The 27,860-nt window shown below is 49.9% G+C and overlaps 1 protein-coding gene across 2 annotated transcripts in view; it reads left to right on the forward strand.

Annotated features, from left to right (window-relative positions):
* Positions 1 to 662: 662 nt before the first annotated feature.
* VEGFA (vascular endothelial growth factor A) overlaps positions 663 to 27,860 on the forward strand; it is a 33,179-nt gene continuing 5,981 nt past the window's right edge. For both annotated transcript variants that reach the window (XM_084828430.1, XM_084828431.1), the window contains exons 1-6: positions 663 to 1,210; positions 1,569 to 1,733; positions 9,098 to 9,146; positions 16,288 to 16,484; positions 19,533 to 19,609; positions 20,161 to 20,193. In XM_084828430.1, coding sequence (XP_084684556.1) covers positions 1,668 to 1,733; positions 9,098 to 9,146; positions 16,288 to 16,484; positions 19,533 to 19,609; positions 20,161 to 20,193 — 422 coding nt within the window. In that variant the 5' untranslated portion in view covers positions 663 to 1,210; positions 1,569 to 1,667. The remainder of the gene's footprint in view (positions 1,211 to 1,568; positions 1,734 to 9,097; positions 9,147 to 16,287; positions 16,485 to 19,532; positions 19,610 to 20,160; positions 20,194 to 27,860) is intronic.

Below are 27,860 nucleotides of genomic sequence, written 5' to 3' on the forward strand. Positions count from 1 at the left end.
TGCTGCCTCTTTGGCCCATCTAGCTCAGTATTGTCTACAAAAAAACTCTCCAGGGCTTCAAACAAGCAGTCTTTCCACGCCCTGCCTGAAGTTGCCAGGAATTGAACCTGGGACCTTTGACGTGCCCAGCATGTGTTCTGTTCAGGAGCCGCGGCGACCTCTCCACAGGTAAAGAACTCACCCTCCGGTCCTTCTGCTCCCGCCCCGACTACAGCTTCTGCCTTTGGGGAACAACCATCATTACCGGGTGATCAGGTGCGGCTGCAGCTACGTAAGCTGGGTATTCTGTTTTTTTTAATGGACTGATTAATTTTAAGCATGTCGAGCAGCAGCAGCAGCAACACTTCTGCGGGAGATTCTCCTGCGCGTCGGCTCGCGTTGCGTAGGATTTTCCGCCGGCGTGTGTCTTCAAGGAGGGGAGGGGAATAGAAGAGAAGACGCGGAGATGCCGCTTTTCTTAATTTGCTGCCGTTTGCTTCCCGTCCAGGTGAAGATTCTTCGGCCTCATTCTTCTCATCAGGGGAGGGGAGGGGAGGGGAGGGGAGGGGGTCCTTTCGCTTGCGGTGGCGACTGGGCGAGGGAAAGGGGGAGGAACAGCAAAGTGGGCGGGGCTAGAGGAGGAAGCACTTCTTTTTTTAGCGGAGCTGGGAGAGCCATAGCTCGGAGAGCGAGCGAGGCAGCCGCGGCTTCGGACGGCGCCGCTGGTCCCGCCTGATATTCACTCGAAAGCGCGAGCGAGAGAGAGGGCGCGAGCGAGGCAGGCGCGCACACAGAGCCAGACAGTCAAAGTGCAGGGCGCTCGCTCGCTCGGAAGGACGGACGGACGGACAGACAGACGACTGAGACAGGAGATCGGCACGGGGGAACGAAGAGTCAGACTTCCTTCCCCCTTTCCTAGAGGATCTGCTATTCATTCTCCTCTTCGCCCGTTAATTAATTTATTTCTCCTCCACCACTCATCAGCTGAGTGGTTTCCTCGCGAAGCCGTTCGGATTTTTATTCTTTATTTCAAAGAGGAAAGCCCCCCCCCCCCCGCTTCCCCCTCGAATCCAACCGGGCTGTGCGATTCAGGGCTCTGAAGAGCGGAGAACCCTTCCCCCCCCCCCCCCAAATCTCCTGACGGTTTAAACATTAAAAAAGAACAAAACCAATCCTCCAACTTCAGCTTGAAAGGAGCGACTTCCAGCAGCTTCAGGATCCGGCCCCTGGGGTGAGAGAAAAAGCACTGAAACTTTCTGCAAACTTTGTCGCTTTCCCCCCCCCTTCAGTTTTCTTTTTCTGTCCCTTTTGGTGCGGCGGTCTGGTGCGCGCGTGCTCGCGTGCGGTGCCTTGCCACCGAGGGGGGAAAGGCGAGAGCGAAGCGTGTTACAATTCGGAGCCGTCTGGTGCGTCGCTGGGATTGCTACGGAGGGCCGTCGGAACGGACCCGAGGACGCCCGCCGCTCTACCAAGGAGACGAGAGAAGTGTGGAGGGGGAAATCTGCGTCTTTGGCGCCTAGGGAGCCGGGCTTATGGACGGGTGAAACCAGAGTCTAAATTCTCCCCCCTCTCTCCCCCATCAACCCCAGAGCTTTCCTTGATCGGAGCGGCCCCGGGGAAAAGGCAGAAGAAGAGCAGAGAGACCGAGCGAATCCTAACGAGCTCACTCCGGCTTCGCTCCAGGAATCATGAACTTTCTACTCGCTTGCATCCACTGGGGGTTGGCGGCGCTGCTGTACCTCCACAACGCCAAGGTAAAAAGAAAGGAGAAAAGGGCCGGGGGCGGGCGGGCGGATCTGGGGCGGCGGGGAAGCCTCTGCGCTCCCGCGTGGCCTGTTCCCTGCATGCTGCCATTGGACGTGCGTCGTGCGGGCGAGGTGAGCGCCGGGCCAAAAGGAAGCCCACACGCGTCGGGAGCTGCCCTCGGCGGGAGCGGAGCCGCGGAGCCGCGGGCTCCCCGGCGTCCCCCGTGGTGGGGTGGGCTTAGCCGCGTGGGGCCGGCTGCCCTTGGGAGGAGGGCGCTCTCGCTGCGGACATGCAGCGCCGTTCGGGCCGCTGGGCCAACAAAAGGCGCTCTCGCAACGCTCCACGCCTCGACAGCGACGCGGGCATGTCGCCTGTGGTGCCTGCGTTCGCGCCCCACAGTCTGCGTGGGGCCTGTGACAAGGGCGGCGGAGGCGAGGACCCCCCCGCCAGCCAGCCGGGCCGAGACGGTCTGGCTTCCTCCTCGCGCGCTCCCCGGCCGTTCGTGGCGCGTGCTGCGCTCCCCTTCCCGTCCGCGGAGTTGCGAACAGGAGTTGGGACGCGGGGCTTGGGGGGGACGCCGCGAGGAGACACCGTCTCTGCGGCGTCATCGGTCCCAGAGCATGTAGGCAGCTCGCTCGCTCGCTCGCTGACTTCTTGCATCAGCGGCGCCGCACACACGCTCCTCTCCCTCCCTCCTCCTGACATTGCAAAAGGGGGTGTTTGGGCCTGTTTGCTTTAGTTCGAGGCAGGTTTACTGACCGGAGTTCAAAATTCCGGGCTTGTAAAAGCAAATAAGAGATCAAAGACCACAAAATGGATTCTGTATTTTTTCCAGGTTGATTTCGAAAAGAAATGATTCTGCTGAGTTCCCATAAATACGAGGTGTTCTCCCCACCCACCCCCAACTCCGCCTGCCCTAAGCTCTTTACTATGAACGCTTTATTGGTATAGCTTACTGTGGAAGTCCAGCCCAATCCCCCAATTTTGCCCCATACTCCTTTTTTTGTTTTGGTTTTAAGGGAGTTCAAACAAATGAGGAGCATTGAGTTTGGACTGAGTTGGCAGTTGAAGTTTGTATTTGCTGCTAGGGAACAGGTTAGTTTTCTTCTGTGGTTTGAGAAATGTGGGGACGATCTGTGTCGGCTCAGACCATCTCTGCAACAAGTGTAAGAACTGATGCCCGCTGTCAGCCTTGGTCAACCTGGTGCTCTCTAGATGTGTTGGACTACAAGTCCCACAATCCCTAGCTGGCAAGGTTACATCTGGAGGTCCCAGGTTAGAGAAGGCTGCCCTGTGGAAACAAACCTGTTACCTGCACCAAAGGTAACAGGTTTTCTTTAGCACCAGAGGTAAGACCACAGTTAGGAGCCATTTCAAATGGAGTTGGGCATTGCGTGCTTTCTTGCTTACCTGTTAGACTGCTGCTGTTCCTCGAGTGACAGCAGCACATATCAGGCTGTGTGTGATGGGAAGTGTGGCTTCTTTGGGGAAGGCTTGCAGCTAAGTCACTGCGATATCACAGCCATGCTCTTCAGTGCTGTTTTGTTCAGCTGTTCGGTACTGCAGGCCAGTTGAAATGGGGTGGAGGAGCTGTTCCTCTGAGCTGAAAGAAGAGTGGAAGTAAGTGGCTGGAGACAATTGGGGTGAACCGGACAAGCAGGGAAATGCATTTTCTTCCAAGGAGATGGTAATGAGATGCTCAGGCATTAGGACTGCACAGTCCCTTGGGTAGATTGCATGGGACTCTCGCAATGGGAGTATTAGGCATGCTAGGCAAAGCTTGCACAGTGGTGCTGGCTGTGGAAATCACGGCCCGGAGTGTGATTCTCTGTGGGGTGTCCTGGGGAATGGATGTGAATGGGTTCGCATTTATCGTCCCCCCCAGTGTTTTTGAATAAACTCGCCTATCTGTAGCTGGAAGTGTTGCGAGAGAAGCTGGGGTGGGGGAGGAAGATCAAGGTGTTGTGTGTAGGTAATGCATGGTGGCGCTTTTAGTGGACCTCGAGGGGAGGTGCTGTCCTGAGATAAGGCTCCTTGGGTGATGGCAGAGATGTAGTTACTAAGCACGGAGGCTGCTGTTGTCCTGGAGTGAGGCTGGGGCAGTGAGAAATCACGAGCTGGTGACCTGGCAGGGGAAATGCAAGTGTATGTGGTTTCCTCTCGCAGGTCATACAGCTGCTGTACCAATCACCACTGATTAGCCACTTCTGAAAGTGCTATCCTTGGGAGTTAAGCAAGTCTGGGTAGGGTGGGGTCAGCTGCTTGATCTAGGTTACGAGTCGGGGCCCTTCCAAGTTCCTGCTGTTATTCCTGTCCTGTCCCAAAGACTGTTATTGGGGTTTTGGAGCTAGACCCTGGACAAGTCTGCCTGCCCTTGGTCTTACTCAACAGACAGCCTACACTTCCCTTCCCTTCCTTCCCTTATTACCTTACTGAAGAGGTTTCATGTTAGTTAGCATTGGCCTGGGGTTCCCTCCCCAGATGTATTTCCAGTGGGATCAGGCAGAGATCAAACACGGAGGGAAGGAGGGAGGGAACAAGAGCGTGTGACTAGACTGCTAATGATCTCACAGCCACTAGCCTCTTGCTGTTTATCAGGCCACACTGGGGACGGTGCTTATTTCCCTGCTCCTTATGTGAAGTTGAGAGAACACGGTCACTTTCCACCAGAGCTTTCTCACTTGTAACTCCTGGGCTTTTGGAAACACATGCAGATAGCCCTACTCCTTGCAAAAGGGTAGAGTTTGTAGCATTTCCCCAATATATCCTTGTCACTTTCTGAAAAAGTTGAGAAATCTTTCTGTTTCATGCCATGCCGGAGATCCCTCTGGCTACTTATTGGATTACTGATCTCTCTCTCCCCTTTGAATGCACAATGGGAAAATATGGGAGTAGAGCTCAGTTCTTAAGTAGAAACCTCTGAGAAGACTTTCTTAGCGCCTGAGATGGAAAAGGGTTTTAACTCTTGTCTCAGGGGCCCTCCCAAAGTGGCTGGATTGTTTGTTCCAGTCCTAAACAGTTACAAAGCTCTTTTAATGAGGCTGCAGAGATTAGGGGGAGGGGAGAAGGAGTGAGAAAGGATGGTTGTGATGTGAAGGAGTAGGGAGTGTGTGTAAATTATTGGATTAACCTTTTCCTTGCTTCAAATGGGAATTGGGCACCTTGTAGTAAAACTGGAGGTAGTGTTTAATATGATTCAAGAATACATTCTCGTGCTCTTTCTCTCAGCTGCAACCTGCAGCTTGCTCAGGACCTAAAGGAAGCAATTTTTCCTACTATCCCAGTTGACTGTCTTAGCCTTGAGGCAGAATCCATGTCATAGGAAAACATGAAATAAGATGGAAAGATATCATACTATAGAAATCCCCAAGCTAGCAGAGGAGATGAGTAGAAGCACTGTGACCTTCAGAAGGGCACTGGGCCTTTTTGTCCCTTGGAAAGATTGTGTCGCTACTGTTTTATCCTTCCTGTGATGGAGAAAAGTCCCATGTAAAGGGGGACAAGGTACCCCCAATTGAAAGACTACTGCTTTGGTTAGCTGAGGACTGTCAACACCAGCAACAGAACATAATTCAGCAGCGTAGGCCAGAAAAGTACCTTCATATTTCTGGTATGGACTCAAGGTGACACTGCTGTATAAATAGCTCCCAGATCCAAAGGCGAATGGCATGAGCAATACCATGCAGATATTGTATATGATGGCTAATGTAAGTATGTCATTCTGTGAGAAAAGAACACAGCAGTCATTTTTTTAGGAGAATACCTGGGTATAATGCCTCTGAACTCTGCTAATCAGCAGTCTTCACTTTTGACATATCCCCCCCCCATAGAAAATCTCTGTTTACTGCCTGGAATAGTGTCCAGTGATGTTTTTAGATGGCTTTGGGACTAGAGGTTTTAACAGAGCAAAATATTATAAAGCTGTAGTGTAGGTAAACATCTATCTTTTGTTTTGAACATCTGAGCTGAGAGAAAGAGCAGGAGAAGAGGGAGAGAGGAAGCAATTTTGGAGGAGATTGGTAGGACTTACAAACCTGCACAACTACTTGCTTGGAGGGGCAGGGGGAACTTTAGATTAAAAGTAATGAGCTGTTGGGAGGTGAATCAAAATGACCCAAAGAGGACTTTGAAGTGTTAAAGGAGATCCAAGAAGACACATTTTGCTCTTTCGGTGGGGCTCTGGGTTACATTGTGAGTCGCATGTGGGACAGCTGCTTGTGGTCACGTTCGCTACAGGTGTGGCATTCATTCATCATCCTTCTGAAAGTGGAAGAGTCCCCAGACGACCTGCCACCAGATGCTTGCTCATAAAAGTCTACGTGCACTACGCGATGCTGGTGAGGTGGGTGGACACCTGCCTGACAGGGAGCTGTGGCATCTTGCCACCTTGATCAGGCGTTGTGTGTCTGAGGCTTCAGGCACAACAGTGTTTTTTTCCATATGTGTATTTCGGCTGCCTTCTGGCTCTTGGCCTTGGTGGTTTCCAGAGGTCAGGTGTGGCTTCTCTGCCTCCCCCATCTTGTTTGTGCTGTTGCCCTGGCCTTCATGCTAAGACAGGAAAGTTGTTCCTGGCTTTAAAAAGCAACGTTGTTGCTCAATAGCTGCCAAATCCTCTTATGAAGAGAGCCGGCCAGTTTGAATTTTCTCCCTGTTCAGGGCCAGGTGTTCCTGTCTGCTTGGTCCGACAGGCTGCAATCCTGCTCACATTCTGGGCCGTACAGATCCCAGCAATGCCAGTAGGAGCTGAGCAGCTTAATAGTGCAGGATTGCAGCCCTTGCCTTTGGGGCTGCTCTGTGCCCTCTCTTGGGCTGACCAGCTGGTCAGCTATCTGAGAAAGCTCTTGTAATCCACTAGTAGGTTCTGACCCATCATTTGCAAATCAGGGTTGTTGACACTTAACAGAATGGCCTGATAGTATTTTCTCTTCTCTCCCACTGAAACTGGATTACTGACCTTGGCTGGCTATCTCAGATCTGAAACTAGATGTCATTCAGATTTGTTGAAGATGGGAATTTGGGGCGGAAGGCACTGTATCAGTAGCAGCATATCAGAGGTGGGGTAAAGAATGCATGCCGAGGGGGAAAACAGGTGAGGCACATTTTGTGCATCTCCCAATTTTGCACCCCCATTATTCTCCCTTCTCTAAGGTGCATTTGCTAACTGCTTGCAAGACAGTGCCCTGTTATCAGTGTTGGAGAGTGGCTGGTATGTGTTGAAAGTGTAGAAGTGGCTACTTGTTGCCCAACTATGCTGTTCTTTGTTTTGGCTAAACTCACATTTGTACAGTTACAGAAATGAGCTAAAATTGCAACCGGAAAACTGTATGTAGCTTGCATCTATACTGCAGTCTACCACAAATCACTTTGGGGTAGGCATCTTGGTGTTCTCCAGGTGTTTTGGAATGTAACTCGCATAATCCCTCATTGTTGGCCATCCTGGCTGGGACTGATGGGAATTGTAGTCCAAAACATTGGGAGGGCACCAAACTGTCTGCCCCTGTTGTAGCACATAGACATCAAGAAAGCTCTAGCTGGAGAAACGAGAACTGTTAAAGGTGATGTCCTAAGGATTTTGGTGTTCAAGCACTTTAGAAAGGAGTTACTTTTGAAGAATGTCATCTAAGCAGTTCTCTGATAACATGAGATATAGAACAGTTCTCAGGCAGATAAGATGTGGCAGGAGCACCCAGCTGGTGGAGAGGTTTGTTTGTAAAGCTGGGGTGACTGAGGAAGATGACGGGAAGTTCTTGCAGTGAAGTTGAGGAGTAAAGCCCCTGCCATTTAATGGTACATCTAATTTCAAAGACACATAGAGGAGCAAAGTTTTGTGAGGATGTCAAACACGAGAAGTTGTACAGCATTTAAGAATAGCTGGGGGTGGCCACCATATAGAGTTATAGTGAAGAGAGGTTCTTAAAGCTCATGGAGGATAAGGCAGTGGCTACTAATCAGAATGGCTGTATGTGACCTCCAATGTCAGAGGCAGCATGCCTATGTACATGAGCTGCTAGGGGAACTCAAGTGGGAGGGTGTTGTGCTGATGTGATCGTGCTCATGGGAAGCCACAAGCAGGACACCTGGTTGGCCACTGTGGGAACCAAATGCTGGGCTAGAGAGGCCTTCGGTCTGATCTAGTGGCACTTCTTATGTTCTTAAAACTGGGGCAGTTGGGGGCCACTTCTGCTCCTTATTTACCCCATATTGTGCTATGCCCACCCGAATAGATTTGCTTCTGTGCCACTTTCTGAAACTAGACAGAGAAATTGGATTGCGACCCCTTTAATTGCTCCACCAGCTCCCTTTGCACTCTGCTGGAGTGCTTTGTAGCGGGCAGGCCCCTTTCTGAAATACCTTCTACTAACTTGCCTTGGAACAGAGACGTGTACAAATCTCGTGGCATATTTGTCATGTCAGCGCTAGAAGGTCACCAATGTTGTTTTCTCCTCTGCCACCCCCCTCCCCAGTTCAATTTGCTCTCTGTGTTTTGACCTTAATAATCTAAAATGCCTTTGAGCAGCTAGTTTCAACTCTGTTGACTATTAAAGTGACAGTGCTAATATGTTTCTGAGAACCCTCCTCCTAGATCACGCATGTGCACAGGGCAGACATGTAGCTGAGCTACCTTTGCTATCTGATTGAGCCTGTGAGAGCACAAGCTCTCTCATGTCTTCACCCCTGTGCATTTCTTGCCTGGGCTGTGGTGGTGTTTTGAGTCTGCTTTTCTTATGTGCTGAGGGGGTGGAAAGAAAATCTCCTCTCTATGCCTGTTTCACCATGGAAATCAGAGAAATGCACTTCACAAATGTAAGCATGTACACACATGGTCCTCACCTTACTGCAGGGATGGGGAACCTCTCTCAGCCCACTGGTCTCTTGGGGGCCGCATTCCAATGGTGGGTGACACCAAAGCCAAAAGGGGCAGGTCCATTTTTTAAAAAACAACATATTATAGCTCAAATCTTTTACTGTCAGTAACTTGAAGTCTTAGGAGCTGCATTTCCTCTTTTAGAATGGGGAAAAACTGCACAAAAGCTGAGAAACCACCAAACGATTGGTGGTCAGGAGAACATGGATGGGGCCAGGGAAAGGGGATGTGACCATATGGGGAACCTTGGAGGGCTGGATTTGGCCCCAGGCCTGAGTTTCTCCACCTCTGCAGTACTGTTTCACTTCAGAATTCAGATATGTTCCTGGATGGGTGTTTCATTTATCAATGAAACATGCATATTACAATGCTCCAAATTATGACACTGTCTGACTTTTGCCTCGCTGTAGACTCCTGGAAAGCTATTCAGATGTCTGACTAACAGTGCTGCTTCTTGGGATGGGCTACTGACGTTGTATTTTGACCCATTTTCTGTTGTCTTTGCAGTTATCGCAGGCTGCACCATCCCCAGGGGAAGTGGAGAAGCGACAGGCAGGTAAGCCACTTGTCTTCCTCGGGTGAATGGTGGGTGGAGGAGCAGGAAGATTAGGATTGGGGTGTGGATCCATTAGCTGGGTTGCTGGGAAGGACCCTCATTAATACTGCCACCTTCTGGGAAGTAGGTATAAACTGTGTGGGATCATATCAGGAGTGGGGAGCTTGGGAAGCCAGCATCATCTGGAGTGACTACAACTCCCAACAGGCCCAGACAGCATGACCAATGGTCAGGCATGATAGAAATTACAGTCCAGCAGCGTCTTGAGGGGCTTCAGGTTCATATAAATACACAGTAAATGGTAGCAAGGGGAAATAAGACTGCAACTGCCAGATTGGCTTAAAGATATTCCAGTTTCCTTTTTCATTAGCAAAGGATCCTCCTTAAACAAAACGTTATTTTGCTTTGGAAGAGGGACAGGATGACACCCCAAGCTTAACCAGCCCTATAGAACATATTATAAGTATTTCTCAATGTCCAGGATGTTTGCATTCCCTTTTATCTTGGGTTAATTAAAAATAATAACAGTCCCCTCTTTGGAATCCCAGTGAACAACTGCTGGAGAAATTGCCATGATGTCAAACCTTCCTTTGAACATCTTTTTTTTTTTTTTACTTGTCTCTCTCTTCCCCCTCCCCTCTTTGCTGCTGGCAGACCTTTCACCTAGGTTGTTTCGCTCACACACAAAAGCAAGGTATCCAGCTATTGGTCAGTGTTTGAATCTTCCAAAGATCATGCCATTGGCAAACCTGAATAAGGAAAGAAAAGATGGGGTAATTTCCCAGGAAATTACCTTTCTGTCCTTAACAGCAATAGAGCTATCAGGAGATGTTTCTGTCTTTGTAAAGGCTGCACTCCTATGCACGTACATGAGAGGAAACCCCATGAAACCTTGTTGCGCTTACTTCTGAGTAAACGTGCATAGGATTGTGCTGTCAATGTGCCAGGGGAAAAATGCATGTGACTCAGTTCAGAGCAGTGGAGGCTCTGATGTCAGAGGGGTGGTGAATCTGTTCAGGGTTTCGGTCAGAACTCTAAAGGAGCTCTCCAAGGTGGGAAGCACCTTGGAGAGCTCCTTTAGAGTTCTGGCTGGAACCTGGAGTGGATTTACCGCCCCACCGACATTGGAGCCACCAGCCTCCACTGGTTGAGGCTAGCAGTTTTGTACAAGGCAGGACATTGTGACGACTTTTATCCAGTGCATTGTTGGAGATCATCATCTCGAGACAGCTGGGAATAGGGGCAAAAGGCAGACGGAAGCATCTTTGCGCTCCTGATGTTCTGGTTGTTACGGGCAGTTCCACCATGTCTGGGACCAAGATGTTTTGTCTGTCTTCTTTTAGAAGGGGCATGGGGTTTGAATGCATTTGCTTCCCGATTCAAGTTTTAGCAAGTGTTGGGCTCTTAGGGTGGATTCCTCTTAGTTTGCTGGGCACTGCAAGGGATCACAGGTTGTTGTCATTGCAAGGAGCCTCTTTTAGTGAGAGAAAGAGTCAGTCATGCTCCTTCCAAAAAACCCCACACATTTCTCAATCCTGAAAATCATATACTTTTTGCAAGAATATGCATAGTGACGGAAAAGGAGGAGAGATGCTGAAGGCAGGACTGGCATAGGCAAAAATGTGGAGCTGGATTACGATTCATGGAGTAAAGAGAGCAGAGTTTTTCTTTTGACAGGTGGCTGACTCACCTGAGGGAGGCTCGCTCCCAGCTTCGGAGAGGACCTCCGTTGCACAGTGTGCGATGCATTGATTCGAGCTTGGGATTAGCCCTGGCAAACTTAGGACCTTTAGGCGGTACAGTCTCCACCTACATCAGAGATCTCCCAGTTACTGCTTGTTTCCCAGCTTTGCAGCTGTGGAAATCCACTGTGGCAGTGTTCATGTCTCCTGCTTAGTTTGGGATGTCCGGGGAGTGGCACTTGCTGCTGTTCCCAGCGCTGGGCAGCAGGGGGCAGCCTCTCATCTCTCCACAGTCGGCTTTTCGAATTTCGATTGCAACAAAGCTTTTGGCTGGGCAAACTAGAGGAGCGTTGCCAGAGGCTTAAAGGAGAACAAGTTCATAACAATGCACCCATTTTATATTGTCGCCTGATTACTGTTTCTGACAGGACTATTGAACGTTTGTCTCTCCGTAGATTAAAAAAACTCCACTCCAAATTAAACAGTTTTTTTTGCACTGAATGGGAGAATAGTTTTGATCTGGAACAAGGAGCTGAACCAGGGAATCGGGGTTCTCTTCCTGATTCTGGACCATTATTAAATGCTTATGCATAACCTCTGTTCCCCAGTAGTCATGAAACATGTACTGGTTTGGGAGTGGAAGGTTGCTTTGTTCTCCCGGGCTTTTATATGGGCCTACACAGACACTGTCTTCCAGTAGCTTTTGATTAAGCTTCTCCCCTCTGGGAACAGCCACCTGTATTTTCTAGCTGCAGACCATCCACCACTCAGCTGTTCTTTCACATGATTTGGGCATACAGCCAATTCAAGGGCCTGTTCAGACGTTACCTTGGAGATCTGATCCGGCTTTATGTGTGGAATGGGCACGCCAGCTTCACCTCCGCCACCATCCACGACGGGATTGCCTGTCCGAAGGGGGCCCCTGCGTGTGCACGGGCCACAGTCCTGTGGTCAGTTCCTGGATTTGATAGGGAAGAGTGCCATTTTCATCGACGCATAGGCATGATTCAGTCCGGCTATCTCCATGTGGGTGGCGGAGGCAGTGGGGCCAGCAGGCCAGCTCCATAGGTAGGGCCACCTGGAGCTCTAAAGTACTGGCTGAACCAGCCCAGAGAGAAACCAAGAAGACATGTTTGTTTGCTTCATGGGGAAATGCTGTCCTCTCCCGCTCCAGTATGTACGCAAAGAAAACCATGGACTGGTGGGATTGCTCTTTGAACTGCGTAGACCTTCTTGCTGAGAACAGCGGGTTTGAGCCCGGGTTCGTTTCTGTGCTTCTCTATCACGTAGCAGTTGTTTAAGTTCCTTCACCCTTTAGATCTGTGTCTGATATCAGTTCTAGAGGATGCTGTGCACTGGAATTGTCCAGCATTGCTGGTACAAACACGCGCTTGGTTTTGGTGCAGGTGATGGTGCTTACATTTTAAAATTCTGTTTCCAAAGTTGCAAGTGGTGCCTCTCCTGTGCAGATGCTCAAGTAGTGATGAGTTACAGCCATACGTGGTGTGTCTGATCTTTTCTGATAGCATCTCTTATTGCTAAGCATGGTCATGACTGGTGTAGCAAAATATCAAGAGACTGACTGGCAGGCAAGTGTGGAACAGTTGTTAAGTTAGATTTGGGCAGGTATGTTTAAAGCCCTGCTCATCTGCAGGTTTACTGTAGGACCAGAGAAGTGACCTGCTGTGCTAATAATGGAGCTTCAAAAAATGTAAATAATCGTGATGCACCCTTTATAAAGCACCATCCTTGAATGTGAAGCTACAAGTGAGAAGCTATAAGAGCACGTATTTACTCCTTTCTGTTGTGCATTAGTATCCCCACAAAGCCCCTGGTGTGTGTTTTTTAAAACTAAGATCTTAGAATTTAAAAGCGCCAATTTCCCTATTTATTCCTTATCCAAATATCACTCATTTTGGGTAATGGAAAAGGACATGCCAATTTCAAAAGGAAGTTCCTAATTGGTTTACATTCCGCCCTCCTGTGCTGCAGTTGTGGATTCTGTCATAACATCACTAGCCCTTATGCACATCCATTACACAGGATAATCTAAGAACTCTGCTTTAAAGTGAGATAAAGGAATAATGCCTTTTGCTACTGGCGTAGGAATTCTTTGAGAATGCACAAGCAATGACCTCTGCAAGTGCGTTGTATTCCAAGTTTAATGCTGCTCAGATATTAAACCTATACTTCATAATTAGGTAAGGAATGGGCAAAATATTCCCCACGGGCCGTGTTGACTCCCAAGGCCCTTACTTTTGGCCCATAAGTTCTTGAGAGACTACTGAAAGAACACCTTGATTCGATTTTCCCCTCAGTTCTCATAATTTCTAAATTTGTATACCAAGATATTTGAAGACTGATCATTCCTCCCCTACCTCTCACCTTAAATTTGAAGGTGAACAAAAACATTGCAAGCATAAGAAGGGCCCTGCTAGATCAGACCGAAGACCCCCATTCTGTTCCCATAGTGGCCAACCAGCTGCCTGTGGGAAGGCCGCAAGCAGGACATGAGCACAATAGCACCCTCCTGCTTGTGTTCCTTAGCAACTGGTATTGAGAGGTATAGTGCCTCTGGTACTGGAGGTAATATATAATCATCATGGCTAGTAGCCATTGATAGCACTGTGATAGCCATTGTGGGAGAAGTGCAAGAAGGCCATATTTGGGTATTGGCGTATTCCTTGGAGTGATAGGCCAATTATATGGCATATGGTCCCAAGCATGGTCTGAAGGCACATGAGGCAGCCACCTTGCTGAAGCTAAGCAGGTCTGGGTCTGGTCAGTGCTTGGAGGGGAGGCCACCAGGGAACCACATGTAGCCAGCCACCTGGAGTTCCACGATGGAAGAAAGGTGGGATGCAAATGGAAATAGATAAATAAATGTTAATCGCCATGTTTTGTCCTACATAATCAAGTGCACCACTCTAGATAGCGTTGAATTGTGATGTGATCAGGGGATGAATAAGTTGCCCATGCAGAGACCGCAAATGACAGCATTGTGTTCTGATGCACTTCCCCTTTGGGAACTCTAGAGACCCTCTGCATCCTTCGGTGTGGGGCAAAACCCTCTGGCCTTTGCCTTGCAGTATGGGCGTAAAGGGTCTGGAGTTCCTGCCTCCTGTAGTTTCTTGGCACTGGTGTTCTTTCAAAGAACAACACAGATGCATGTTGAACAGGTTAATACTGTCTTGATCTCTAAAAAATTATTTAGACCATGACAGCTTCCTTGCTTCCTAATGCTGGGAAAGGTGTGAGTAATCAGTGTGGTTACGTGTCTGGCTGCGTGCCCGCAAGTTTCCCAGGCGCTAAATTGTTTAATTCTCCCGTTTACAGATAGCTATATTTTAAGGTTAAGGTCACCCTGAAGGGGAACAAGGAGGTGGCAGCACAGACGAAGCAAGAAAGGGTGTCAGAGGCTGATTTCAGATGCTGGGCTGGACAGAGGGGTGGGGGTTCTAGAGGAGGACTGCCAGTCACTACACATTTTTCCTCCCTGAGCAGCTGTCTCTTTAAATAGGCACATCGGCTGCGCAGCCCACAGCAATCCCAGCCAGAGGCTCCTCCTCCGTTGTACCTGCTGCCAGCAGTGTGGCACTGTCGGCTCCGCATGACCGAGGAGCAGCTCTCCCCAGTTAATCAAGAGCCCTGGGAGTGCAAAGCCCTGCAGCTTTTGCACATTCCCGCCTCCCCCCAGCGCTTCAGTGAAGCAACCTTTATGCCGGTTTGTCACAGGTTCAGGATTCTTCAGAGACACTCACCGGTTTCTGTTTTTTCCATGATGCAAGCAGTTTGCGCTTGTTATCGCCTTGGGTTATCAACCCGGCTGCTACAGGCCTATGCATATGGCACAGGCATATGATCCGAAGGCAACGAAGGCTCCGGTCAGACGCTCCTCTCCTGCCGTGTCTGTCTGTGAGCTGAGCCCCGTTAGCAGCTTCCTTGTACAGGACGGTGGTGTGCTGGGCGAGCGAGCAGAGTCCCATGATGTGGGGAGCGTGCGCGCCAGCCTGCTGTGCAATCTCGGAAGGAGGACCTTGTGTGCCAGCACTGAGCCACCCCTTCCGTGTTGTGTCCCCCAGTCCATCCATCCATTGCAATGATCCTGTGGCACAATACTGGGGAGTCTTGGTGTGGAAATTAGTTCAGGCTGTAGAATTTATGATTTATTCCCTTGGCATACCTAGCATGGAAAAATCTAGAGCTAAGATGGATGCACCCTGCTTCCTTGCCCGTTTCCCCTGTTTTACTAGCTAGATGTTTGTGGCCCTGTTGATATTTTTGGTGCTGTTGGAATACGGTATAGCAGCCTTCCCCAACCTGGTGCCTTCCAGATGCTTTGGACTTCAGGTCCCATCAGCCCCAGCCAGCATGGCCAGTGGTCAGGAATGCTGGGAATTGTAGTCCAAAGCCCCTGGAGGGTACTCGGTGGGGAAGGCTACAAAACGTAATTTTGTGGCTGGATTCCATATCTTCTAGTTTGTTTGTTTGTACAAATGTATATAACGCTGGACATAAAAATACCAACAGCAATGTACAATGTTAAAATCGCAACAATACAAATACAGATAAAACAATCAGCATCAATAAAATGAATACGCATGGCTGGGTCATGCTACAGGGAAAGGTGGAGTGAACAGGCACAGCTTATGCAGGCCCCTAAAATGCAAAGGGGGGAGAGAGTTTCAGAGGGCAAGTGCTGCAGCATTGAAAGTGCTGTTCTTGGTAGCCATACAGTGAGCCTATCTGCGAGGCCAGCGTAGGCAACTTTGGGGGGCGCAGGGGTCACTTTTGACCTCTCTCCCCCCTATGGGCTGCACCCCTGCTGCCATGCCACTGAGTTTGGCAGTGGCAGAAAAAAAATTGGGAGCTTGGTGCCAAATTTCAGTAGCAAATCACTGCGGAGGGGTAAAAAGGACCAATGTAGCTTATTTTCAAGCTGAATGTGCGTTCCTTACCCTTCTGTAGTGGTATGCTGCTGAAATTTGGTGGCATGCTGCCTTTTTTGCTGCAGATTTTGGTGGCACAGCATTAGCTTCAGTGAAAAACTTCTCCAACCAAATTTGCCCTGGTCCTCTGTGACTTCTGTTCTGACTTCTGGGGCTTGTGATTCACTTTAGTTTCTGTCTTGCAAATGCATTCAGAGTCTAGCTGGTTAAAAACCTGTGAGTGATTCAGCTTTATCTTTCTTCGCCACCCCCACTCGGCACTTTATCTTCTTAGGCTTTAAGTGCATTTGAACTGGTCTAATGTATTTATTGACGGCATGTTTGAGTGACCCAGAAGATAGTGGGGAGGTATTCAGGTAGAAAGAGCACCGATTGCAGAGTCCACATGCCTATGTCCCTGTTTCTACACTGCCCTGAAACATCTTAAGAATGATTCTGTCAGACTTCAGAAAACAAAATGGAAAAGTGATTCATTTATCTCTCTTTGCTCCTCCTCCCCCCCTTTTGTAGCAATGTCGTTTATGGACGTCTACGCTCGCAGTGTCTGCAGGCCGATTGAGACCATGGTGGATATTTTTCAGGAATACCCTGATGAGGTGGAATACATCTTCAAGCCGTCTTGTGTGCTCCTGTTGAGATGTGGAGGGTGCTGTAGTGATGAGTCACTGGAGTGCACGCCCACAGCGATGAGCAGTATCACCATGGAGGTGAGGTGATGGCTGAGCAATAGGAGGAAATGGGGGGAAAGAGGGGAGAAGCTACTGGTTCATGACTGTGTCATGTTTTTTCCTTTGAAACAACCCACAGAGCTGTGGGGTGATTTACCTTACTGGGGGTGTGGCCAACTCATGGTCCCTTTGCCCCAATCCAACCCGCTCCACCACCACTCCTGCCTCTTGGCTTTGGGAAGAGTGACTCTCTTGCTTTGCTTTTGGCCTGCCCAGTGCTACTCCTGGAGCAATTTGACTTGGTCAGCAGTCCTAAGAACATAGGAAGCTGCCCTACACAGAGTCCAACCATGGGTCCATCTGGCCCAGTATTGTTGACACTGCCTAGCAGCAATGGCTCTCCAGGGTGTCGGGCAGGAGTTTTTCTTGCCGTACCTGGACATGCCGGGGATCGAACCTGGGGCCTTCTGTGTGCAAAGCAGGTGCTCTGCCACTGAGCTCCAGCCCCTCCCTGTTGAAGTCAAAAGGTGTGCAAGAGAGTCTCTCAGCTGTCCCTGGGAGCCCCTCCCATCAGAACATAGGGAATTGCCTGAGAGGCCTCCATGTTGTCACACTCTCTGTGGTGCTGTCCTGTACTATGAAGGGAGGGGCAGCTCGGTGAGAGGTAGCAGTTTGTGCACTGCTTTTAGACCCACTGGCCCTGTTCCCTAGAGTTTAGGGAACCAGCTAGCGGCAGGTGACAAGCTGCTCCTCATTCAGCTGCTTGCCAGCCCTGCCAGCGTCTCCCTGAACATAAGACAAGCCCTGCTGGATCAGACCAAGGGTCCATCTAGCCCAATGTTCTGTTCACACAGTGGCCAACCGGCTGCCTGTGAGAAGCCCACAAGTAGGACATGAGTGCAGTGGTACCTTCGTGCCAGTGGAGGCCGGTGGCTCTGATGTCAGTGGGGCAGTGAATCCACTCCAGGTTCCAGTCAGAACTCCAAAGGGGCTATCCAAGGAGTGAAGCTGCAGGGGCCCCCAGCTCCAGGGGTCTCTCCGGTGAAGCACCTTGGATAGCTCCCTTAGCATTCTGACTGAAACCTAGAGTGGATTCACTGTCCCACTGTCATTAGCACCACCGGCCTCTGCTGCCTCACGCTTCTGTCTTCCAGCTGCTGGTGCACAGGGGCAAACCACCTCTGATACCGGAGGTAGCGGATCGCCATCTTGACTAGTAGCCCGGGCCTTTGAGCAGGTTGTTCAGGGAGAATCCATCCTCTGAGGCTGAAGAAGTTGAGCATCCCTGATCTAACTTACTGTATGATAATGTGAAGAGACTCACTGCCGTTTCCCTGGAAGGACTGAATGTGGTTTGCTCCTTATCGGTTTCTAAGGAGAATTGATTATTTGTTACTTTAACAAATAATCTGGTAGTTAGGAGCTGAGTGGCTGTGTTCAGAGAGGTAGCATTGATCCCTCATGGCCTTTTGAGAGGGCGCGGATCTGAAAACCTCCCCTACCCGCTGGCTCTATCTTAACTCTTGCTTTGGCTTCTGTACATCACCGCCTCAGCTCCCAGGGCAGCGGCATGCAGTGTGCAAAAGGAGCCTCTCTGCACTGACTGCCTCAAGAGCTGGCCAAGTCAGGGTTCACTGGCCAAGCTAGAGTTTTGACTGGTTAGTTGCAGCAGCACTGCAGGAGCAGGAAGAGCCATGGGGCAGTTACGGATGGGAGAGCTTCCTTTCTTTTCTTGGTCGGAATGTAGTTGTCCTCAAAAGGAAACCACAGTGAAGGCCTAGTGTGCTGTGAGAATGTGTGCTCTGCACAAGCAGATACACCTCCGCTAGCCTCCCTTCCTGTCTCCTCGGCTTTTGCAAAGCTCTTCATCCTGATCCGCTCCCAAGTCCAGTCCTCCGCATGTGGGACAATGCAGTTTATCTCCCCCCCCCCCGTCATCACTTACAGATGTCGCCTCGCCATTCTGGATCCAGCCTGTCGAAGCAGAGTGTAAATACCATGGTGGTTTTTGTGGTGCTGACCCAAGACCACAAGTGGCTGTGTTGATTCCAAGGAAACCAGATCCCTTCATGAGCCTGGAGTTGTATACAGAGCTGCTATTTCTCACTCCTGCGGCGCCATCTTTGTGTGGCGTTTTCCGGAGCAGAGAGCCAGGCCTCTGAGCAGAAGGGTGGATAATCTAAGGCTGCTGTCCACCAGGCGCACAGTGCGAATGAGCGTGCACTTGAAGCAGTTGAGTGTCGTTGCCTTAATAGGTCTAAAGTGGATGTGCGACCAGTGCATGGTTTGCACTTGCATTGCCTATAGAATACCTCACTGGTATTGCTAGATATATGCACACAAATCCCCCCCCCCATGCGCACTCACGCTAACAACCTGCTCTTCAGGTTCCATTGCATTGTGTGCTATGCAGAGGCATGCAAACGTGCGGTTGTTGCCACAGATCTATGTTTGAGTCTACATTCGCCTTGCTCCAGTTACATTTCCTCATGTTGGCATTTAGTTTCTAGAATCCAAGAAGGGGTCCCCTGTCCCTCCTGTGAAGAAACTGGCGCCACTTTCATGGGCAAGGAGGTGGCCTGGTAGCTAAAATCCAACCAAATATCATTTGTGCGGGAGGAGGAGGGTGAGAAATCAGCAAACTTTTTTAAAAAAGCGAATTACAAATGCGATATCCGTTTTTCGAAAAAGGTTTATTATGCTGGCCATCTGGATCAGGAATTGCTCAGTTTTGCATTTGTTTGCTGCGCTACAGGGCAATCCTCTATAAGTCTACTCAGAAGTAAATCCCATTGAGTTCGGTGTGGCTTACTCCTGGGTCAGTAGGTATAGGATGGTGCAGTCCTGTGCATGTTTTGATGATATAAAGTCCTGCAGCTCCCAGCATTCCCCAGCCAGCATTACTGGCTAGGGAATGCTGGGAGAAGTAGGACATTTTTCCATCGAAACATGCATAGGATTGTGCCTTAAATGGCCAAACTATTTTTTTTCTTGAGAGATGGCTATTGAACTTGACTACTCTGTGAATGTGACTCACCCTGTTCCTTCTTTTCTCCCCCCTGCCCCGCCCCCGTTCTTTTATTTTAGATCATGAGAATTAAACCCTTTCAGGGCCAGCACATAAGCCAGATGATCTTCCAACAGCACAGTAGTTGTGAGTGCAGGTGAGGATGGAGAATCTTCCTGGTTGTGTTTGGAGCAGAACTGAGAGTTGTAACTGTTCTGATGGCTATGTAGCATTGCAGATAAAATTCTACTGGCCTCTGTGTGTGTGTGTGTGGGGGGGGGGGGGGGTGAGTGCAGGCATGACCAAAGATGAGTATTTCATTAGTGGCATGATGTTCTTAATAGAACTGCTATAGGATGTTCACCAGCTATTGGGTGTATTCATTGGGTGGTGCAGACTGAGAATCCATAAGATGCAATAGCTGGTTGAGAAACATTTCACTGGGCTGTCAGAACATACGCCAGCCTTCCCCCAATCTGGTGCTCTCCACGTTTTGGACTATAACTCCCATCGGTCCCAGTGAGCACGGCCAATGGTCAGCGATGATGAAAATTGTAGAACATCTGGAGGCCTCTGGGTTGGGGAAGGCTGACCGTGGGCAAAATGCTGGATGATTGAAAGAGTGGGGCTAAGGTGGTGAAAGGGTGGAAGTGATGTCTTTGCATTTATTATTGGTTCTCTCCTGATGTTGCTCCTCTTTCCTTGTAGACCAAAGAAAGACCTCAGAATTAGACAAGAAAAGTAAGTGACCTGGCTTATGTCTCTTCCCCCTTTGGTGTTGGCAAATCCCCTGTCTTTCTCCGATGATTGGAAACAGGAATGGTCCTCTTAAGGGCTGCACCTTGAATCCATTCCTTGTGGACAGACAGATACAAACGTAGCTTTGATTACTGTTGCTTCTTTTCTGCCTGAGGACATTTTGAAATTGCTTACTTACAGAAATGTGTGAAGACCAGTAAGGAAGTAACAGGATGCTTTTTCTCCCTTTGGGAATGGATTCTAGGTGAACGCTTCCTTCCTCGCACAGTTGTCACTGTGAACCCTAGAAATCATTGCCTTTCTCTCTCTTGCTGCTTGGGTGAACGTTTGCTGACTTATTCATAGCAGCTTGCATAGATTCTTAACATCAAGGCTGTGCATGTGAGCTTTGTTGCCTCTCTCAGAGCAGGGGAGTTCAACCATCCATAGGAAAAGCTGAAAGTAGAAGCCCCATTCCAGGGCAGGCACCGATCTATATGTGGACAAACATTGATCGCGAAGGCTGGAATCAAGGAAAGCGAGTCGGGCTAACCTTCGTGATCAGCCTCCCCCAACCTGGAGCCTTCTAGGTGTTTTAGAGTGCAACTCCTCTTGGCCAGGCTGGCTGGGGCTGATGGAGATGTAGTCCAAGATGCCTGGAGGGCACCAGGTGGGGGAAGGCTATCCTGGACAGTAGATGGGTTGCCTCATGGGAATGGGACTGGCTGAGGATATGCTGTGTGACAGAAACCTGCTTTCAACCTTGTGTAGATGAAAGCAGTGTTGCTGAGTGGAAAACCCCCCAGAATTCTTCTGTCTCCCAGATGATACCAAACATGGGCAAATTTAATGTTTTTTTCACTCCCAGCTTAAAAGTGAACATCTTATACATGTGCACACCCACCTGCAATATGAGGGCGTGAGTAGAAGAAATTGTGGCCCCTGATTTGGTAAGGAAGCTAGGCAGAGAGAGAGCGAGAGAGCGCAAGCATGAGCCCTAATGGCTGACTTTGTTGCTGTTCCCATGTTCCAGCCTTCCTCCTGGAATTCACTTTGTGGAGCCGTTATGGGGGTAGCCCAGAGGTGGCTTGGCTTGTTCTCGCCAGACTGTGTGGAGCCGTTATTGTTCAACTGAGTGGCAAAATGGCTCAGAGGTGCCTGAGTGTTCGGCAGTGAATGCTGTACTGAGGGGATGCAGCCAACGCCTCAATTCTTCTATTGTAACTTTCCACTCCTCACCTTTGCCTGAGCTTCAGGTGGCTTTGCTTTGCTTTGCAATTCTGCCATCACGTGGGGCGCCCTGTTCGGGGACATACTGAAATTCCCCTTGTGCTTGATGCCTTGGTGCGGGTGGGCACTGCTTCTGGATGAGTGTGTGTCTTTAACGGGAGTCCAACTTGGTGGAAAGATTTCCCAAAGTAAATATCTCCTCTGCCCTGCTTGAAGTGCTAGCTCTGTTCTTGGGATGCTTAGAGTTAGGAGAGAGAAATAGTGCCAACCAGCAGACTTGAACAAAGCCCAGGCAACATCCTGTCAGTTCCTCTCAGGGGCCATCTCCTTTATTATAGTTTCTCCATCCCATCCACCTGAGGTGGACTGCTTCTGGGAGGGAAGAAGGCAGAAATGGGAGTGAGATAGAGGGACCCTCTTCAAGGGCTTTTTCTGTGAGCGCTTGTTGCCCTGAGCTTTGCCTTCTTTCCATGGACATTTCTCCCTTGGTCTGCTATTAGCATGGGCTCCAGATTTGCCCTGACATCCACATGGCTCTGGGGGGTTGGAGTGGAACATTCTTGCCTGCTGATGTTCTGAAGTGACACATATGGGGAAGGGCTTTAGCTCAGTGGTAGAGCACGTGTTTTGCTTGCAGAAGGCCCCAGGTTCAATGCTGGGCATCTCCAGTAGGCCTGGGAAGGTGTGAAACCCTAGGGCAGGGGTAGGGAACCTGTGCCCCTCCAGATGTTGTTGAACAGCAACTTCCATCTGGAGGGCCACAGTGTGCCCACTCCCTGACCTAGAGAGCTGCTGCCAGGCAGTGACCTGGTTTGCACAGCACAAGCCACCATGGTTTCTTTTCTGCTCTGGCTTGTCTCATGCGAACCCAGCACGATGGCTTAGCATGGGTTGTTAACTATGAACAAGCCACACTGAGAACCCATGGCTTATTGTTGGGTTGTTGATGGTGGCTTGTTCAAGCCATAAGCTGTTGATGTGTGGACCTGGGACCGTGGCTTGTACAGGGGTTGTGTCTGAAGCCTACAGGAATACCCAACTGTTCCTTTTTCTGCTGCATGATTGTGCTGGTAGAAGTCTGCCTGGCAACAGCTGTGACAGCGTGCGCTTGCCCCGCCCCACTCCTCCCTCCTCGTTTGCTCATCCCCCCCTCCTGCTGTTCAGCACTGCCCATGAAAGTGGTGTGTTATGGTTTGCACACTGCTTTTTGTTGTAAACCAAGTTGCTCTTATCTGTACTGAGTGACCTTGGAGAAAGGTGGCTAGGCTTCCAAGTTTAGTTGTGTCTGCCTCCTAAACTGTCCCAAAACAACCCCAAGTGTCGCACTTCTCTTCTTCTCTGCTGTTAAAAGATGCTTTAAGGATAGAAACTGCTTGGGACCCAGACCATTAAAGGCTGCTTAAATGTTTAGCAGAATTGGACTTGCATCCCCTCCCTAACGACGCATGTTCAGAACCAGGCTTTGACCTGCAATCCCTCCTTAGTAAACTGAACAATGTTAGTAATCTAAGGCTGAGCTAAGGTCTTCCTGCTTCTCTGGGTGTGGGGATCAGTGGGATGACAGCTGCCTCCGTAGCAGGCCACACAGAAGCTGCATAGCTTACAACTCCTTGATCTGGAATGGACCGGCCATGGCTCAGAAAGCTCCATGCTCACCAGAGTCCTGAATGGAGGAGGAGGTGGACTACTTGGTCTCCCTCTTTTCACCTGCTACTCAGTCCTTCATTCAAGCATCACAAGTGTCTCAGGTGATGGTGGCACCTTCTCAGGCACAGTTCCCGAAGAACACCAAAGCCAAAGAAGACACACTAGGTTCTGGACAGATGCTGGGCTAGGCATATCCACTGACCACTGGATCAGTCCAGAAGCATAGGAGACCCTACAGAGTACCAGACGTGACACTCTGTTCCCCTGGCTTTCTGAAAAGATGTTGCAGCATGGCTTCTTGCATACCGCTCACAGCGTTGAGCCATGCGCCATGCCATTTTATGACAAATTGGTGACTTGCTGGACAGGAGGGATGTGACACCTGGTTATACTGCTGGTAGTGGAATTCTGTTGCCTGAACCACTGAAAGGTAGTCATTGCCTCACAAAGGCCACCCTTTTCACCCAACTGTGATCCCTCCTCTCCTACTCCTGTACCATGAAGGAAAGTGTATGCAGCATGGAGAGAGGGTGACTTGTGGTTGGACCCCTGTGTGTCATGGCCACCCATTGCAAGTACACCAAAGCAGCGTCACATCACATCGGCTACAGTCACATGTCACCCTGATGCTGCCCTCCCGAAATGATTCGTATGGAGCCAGGTTGCCGCCCTCCGCTGGAGTTAATGGTTCTTGGCCTAAGACAGCAGTAGAGACTGTTCCCTGGTCTGGGAGTCCATCACTGCTTACCTGCAAGCTACACATTCTGCTTTGGGGACCAAGAGCCGAAGTTACTCTCCCAGAACTAGTGGCCCCACAGGGTTTCCCACAGTTCAGAGAAACCCGCCCATGGCTGCATGGGCAGCCTCTACTATGCATCGGGCATCCCTTGCTTCCTCCCAAGTGCAGGATGTGGAGACTGCCATTTGAGAAGTGGTCTGAAGCACTTCTCCAAGGGAAATGTACTCTGAACTTGAGCTCCCCGGGGATGCTATGGACATTGACACCTCCAAGATACCTGACGCCAGCATTCTCCTGTGGGTACTGGCATGCCAGCTTTCAGTGGCAGCAGAGGAGCATCTCTCATGCCACACAATAGTGGAGTGGATCTTGACAAGATTGTGATGCGCACTCCTACCTGTACAGGTGCCCCGCCAACCAACCTCGCTCTGGAACGTACAATTCTACCATGTATAATGACAAAACGCCACGACTGGATCAGGACTTGGGTTGTTGGTTTGCTGAACACCCCATTCTTTACTGGCTTTCCCACAGTGGCAGGAGAGGAGGAGTTGGCTGAATGTGAAGCAGCACCTGTTGAAGAGCAGCAGTAGCTACCAGCAGAGGAGAAGAGAACTGCTTGAGAGAGGCTGAGGAAATGCTGGGGGAGGGGGCAGAAGGAGAGGTGCCATGGACAAATGTGCAGAGAGTGGCGCGGTTAATAAACAAGTGGAAGACCAACCATGTGGAGCTTGCTAGGGACTTGGTTCATGCCACAGAAGCATCTGCGGAATGTACATATGAACTTTTCAAGGAATGCGATGCCTAGGAGCATAGCTGGAGAATGAATGAACATCTTGTGTCTGTGTAGGCAACACGTCACATAGCTCAGAGCATCGACAGTTAAGGGGAGTCAGTGCATGAAGACATGAACGCCTCGGATCGTCTGTTGGAGAGGGCCATGGTGGAATGAACTGATGGCAAGGCAGCAGCCTTACAAGCAGCCCTCCCCGGGCAGCAGGCTCTACCTTCCTACCATATGGACCTCAACAGCAGTGTCTGCATCCTCCTGCTCAGCCTCTATTGGAGCCATAGGCTCAGCATTGTTTTGAGCAGTATGCTCGGGTACCCCTAGCACAGCTACAGCTCCGAGACCCTCGTGTGCCATTTCAGCCTGTGATTCCCAGTGTGCGGTTCACAGATCCTATGAACCATAGGGACCATAGCAGGGCCAGCCAGTTCCACACTGTGGAAGGCAGTGCCGGCATGGACAAGATTTATCTGTGCGCCAACAAGAGGGCCAGGTTGTCCATCAGCAGCTGGACAATTGCGGATGGAAGAAAACATTGGCCCAGAGGCTTGTGTCAGCTCCGAGTAATTCCCCACCCCCCTCAAACATGTCTTCTTTGCTCCAAGCCTCTTGCTTTTCTTCCTACTGCTATCTTTCCTCTGCCATCCATCCACTAAATACTTAGTAATAACGTAAGTTGGTGAGGCTTGTCTCAAGGACGTTTCTAGCCAGTACTATGCAGCGGTGTTGTGAGTGTAGCACAGCTAAGTGAGGAGAACGGAGGGAGAAACTTCCATTTAACTTCCATTTCCAAAGGAAATCTTTGCAGGAAATGAAAGATTGTCTCTTTACATAGAAGATTCCACCGTCTGAGGTGAAAAGGTGTGTGCATTCTTTACTGGGTTAGTGTGTAGGTGGGCTGTGAGTCATGGCATTACAACAAATAATACTTTACTTTCCCCTCTGTCTTCCTCCCCACCCTTACCTGGCATCCACCCTCTGTCGCGTGACTCTTCGAGAGCTTTGTACTCTACTTTGTAGATACCTGTATCAAAATGAACATAGAGCTTGGGGGCTGCAACAAGATTTGCTGGCTGTAGCGGGTAGGATTGTTAGGCTAGAGAGCATGGTCTTCCGGCCCTGTCAGTACAGGCTGTAATTCTGGTTATTTTTATGGCCATTAATGCAGTGGGTCATAGGGGCTGAATAGGCAGAGTAAACAGTCCAATTCTTTTGCCTCATATCCCCACTTCCTTCCCTCTGCCGGCCACGGCTAGCTTCTCCTCCATCCCAAGCTTGCAGAACAAATCAGCCATCGCCCCTGTTTGGTTGCCTCCTTCATCCACCCCCAGTTCGTCTTCCTCTAGAGCTTTAACTGCCCACAGCTGGCCACCATTTGGTCCTCCTCCATCCCAAGCTACAACATCACCAGCCCTGCCTGTTACAGTAACTCCTGCCTGTTACCGTAACTCATGTCTCAAAATTCAAAGGCTGAGAAGCAAGAATGGCTGCAAAAGTGGCCACCATGCAGTGCTCATACATATTCATGATGAGCAGGAGGAGCTGATCCTCTGGCAGCTCAGTTGCTGTGCAGCAGCTTATGCAAGCCTTGCACTAGCACCTCTACACAGGCACCACAGCGGAGGGGCCAGTAATGTGCTTTGGAAGAGGTCAGCCGTGTGCTCACATGTGAATCCTGAATCAGATGGACTGGAGAATGTCCGCCACAGTGGAAATGGCACACGTGGCTGTAGCAACCATGGCTGTGGCTGAGCACCTGGCAGTGGACCTGTGCTTGACATGCTGGTGGACCCTGCCACATACAAAAGTTGTGTGGGCCTTGATGCTTAAGGTAGGCTGTTGGGATGATGTACCTTTCCGCTAGGTTGTTGGATATCACGGGCCATGTTTGACACCGTAGCTGAAGAAATCGATTGAATAATTCAGAGACAAACTACAGCAATGCGCCAGTCTATTCCAGTCAGAAAATGCTCAGCATGGACACTATACAAGCTGGCATTCAACTTGGGCTGTCTCCCGCTCAGTACCACCATTGGAGTTGGGAAATCCACAGCCTGCAAAATTTCAGAGAAGTGGTGCAAGTCCTGAGCAAGCTACATCTCACGGATGTAATCAAGGTGGGCGGCAAGAACAAAAAATCCAAGGTTTCTGTGAGCTTGGGTTTCCTCAGGCTGGGTGGCCCCTGGACTCGTCCCATATAAGAATTTTGACTCTGTAAGGGAAAGCCCCAGACTACTATTACCTTCCAACAGCAAGGACAGGTTCATGGATATGTACGCTGGTGTTTCCGGAAGACACCATGACACAGCTTTCTTCTGGAATTCACCAGTAGCAGATAAGCGAGCCGTGAGCACATTCTTTACCGGTCACAGTGGATGGGGTCCCAGTGCGCCCTCTCATCCTGGGTGATCAGGCTTTCATGCTTCAGCTGACTAATGACACCGTACCTCATTCTGAGGACACCCAGAGGGAGGAAAAAACCTTCAGCTACTATTACACCAGGGCGAGTCTACCAGAGGAGAGATTGTGACTAAAGGCACCGTGGCACTCTCTTTACGCTTCTGGATGTTGAGGAAGACCTTGTGGCAGATGTGAAGGATGCAGCACACAATAACAACACTAGTGAATTGAGGGGGGAATGTGCTCCTGTAGGAGAACTCCAGCTGCCGAGACCCAGAGATGGGACTGATACTGTCAGCATCAATCCCCAGCAACAGCAGCCTGCTCCCCACCCTCTGAATCCCCAGTCAGAAATAGCATCACGTTGTGAAGTCCAAGCAATATGTCCAAGCATCAGGGACCATTATCCACATGTTATCCGTGGTTCAGTACTGCGTGTTACTGTGCCAACACACAGCCAGGATTGTCCCAGAGCACATAGCCAGTAAGCGCTGTATACCCCTCATGGAGGCTTTGGTAGCCCTGCTTTCACAGCCCCATACTAAATCAAGTGCTTCCATGCCTCCTTTATAACTTTATCTTGTATAACCTGAGAAATCAATTAGTAAAGTATGCATTGGAATTCTGTGTCAGGTGTGTTTCTTGTCCTTTGCGAGATGGTGGGGATGCAAGCAAATACTTCCAGTGGCCTGTAGAGAGGAGTGATCAGCCCAGGCAGGAGGCAGACAGTGGTGGTAGAGGAGGAGGGGTTGTGGGTGCCAAGGCCCAGAAGTGTGCTGGCGGGGGCACTATTTCACTGCTAAGCAATGGCTTAGAGGGGGACATGATCAGCCTGAGACCGGGGTTGGGGGGTGGGAATTTACC

This window comes from Heloderma suspectum, chromosome 1, assembly GCF_057233095.1.
Source record: "Heloderma suspectum isolate Gila_16-S chromosome 1, 16-S_ref, whole genome shotgun sequence".
In the NCBI taxonomy this organism is placed as follows: Eukaryota; Metazoa; Chordata; class Lepidosauria; order Squamata; family Helodermatidae; genus Heloderma; species Heloderma suspectum.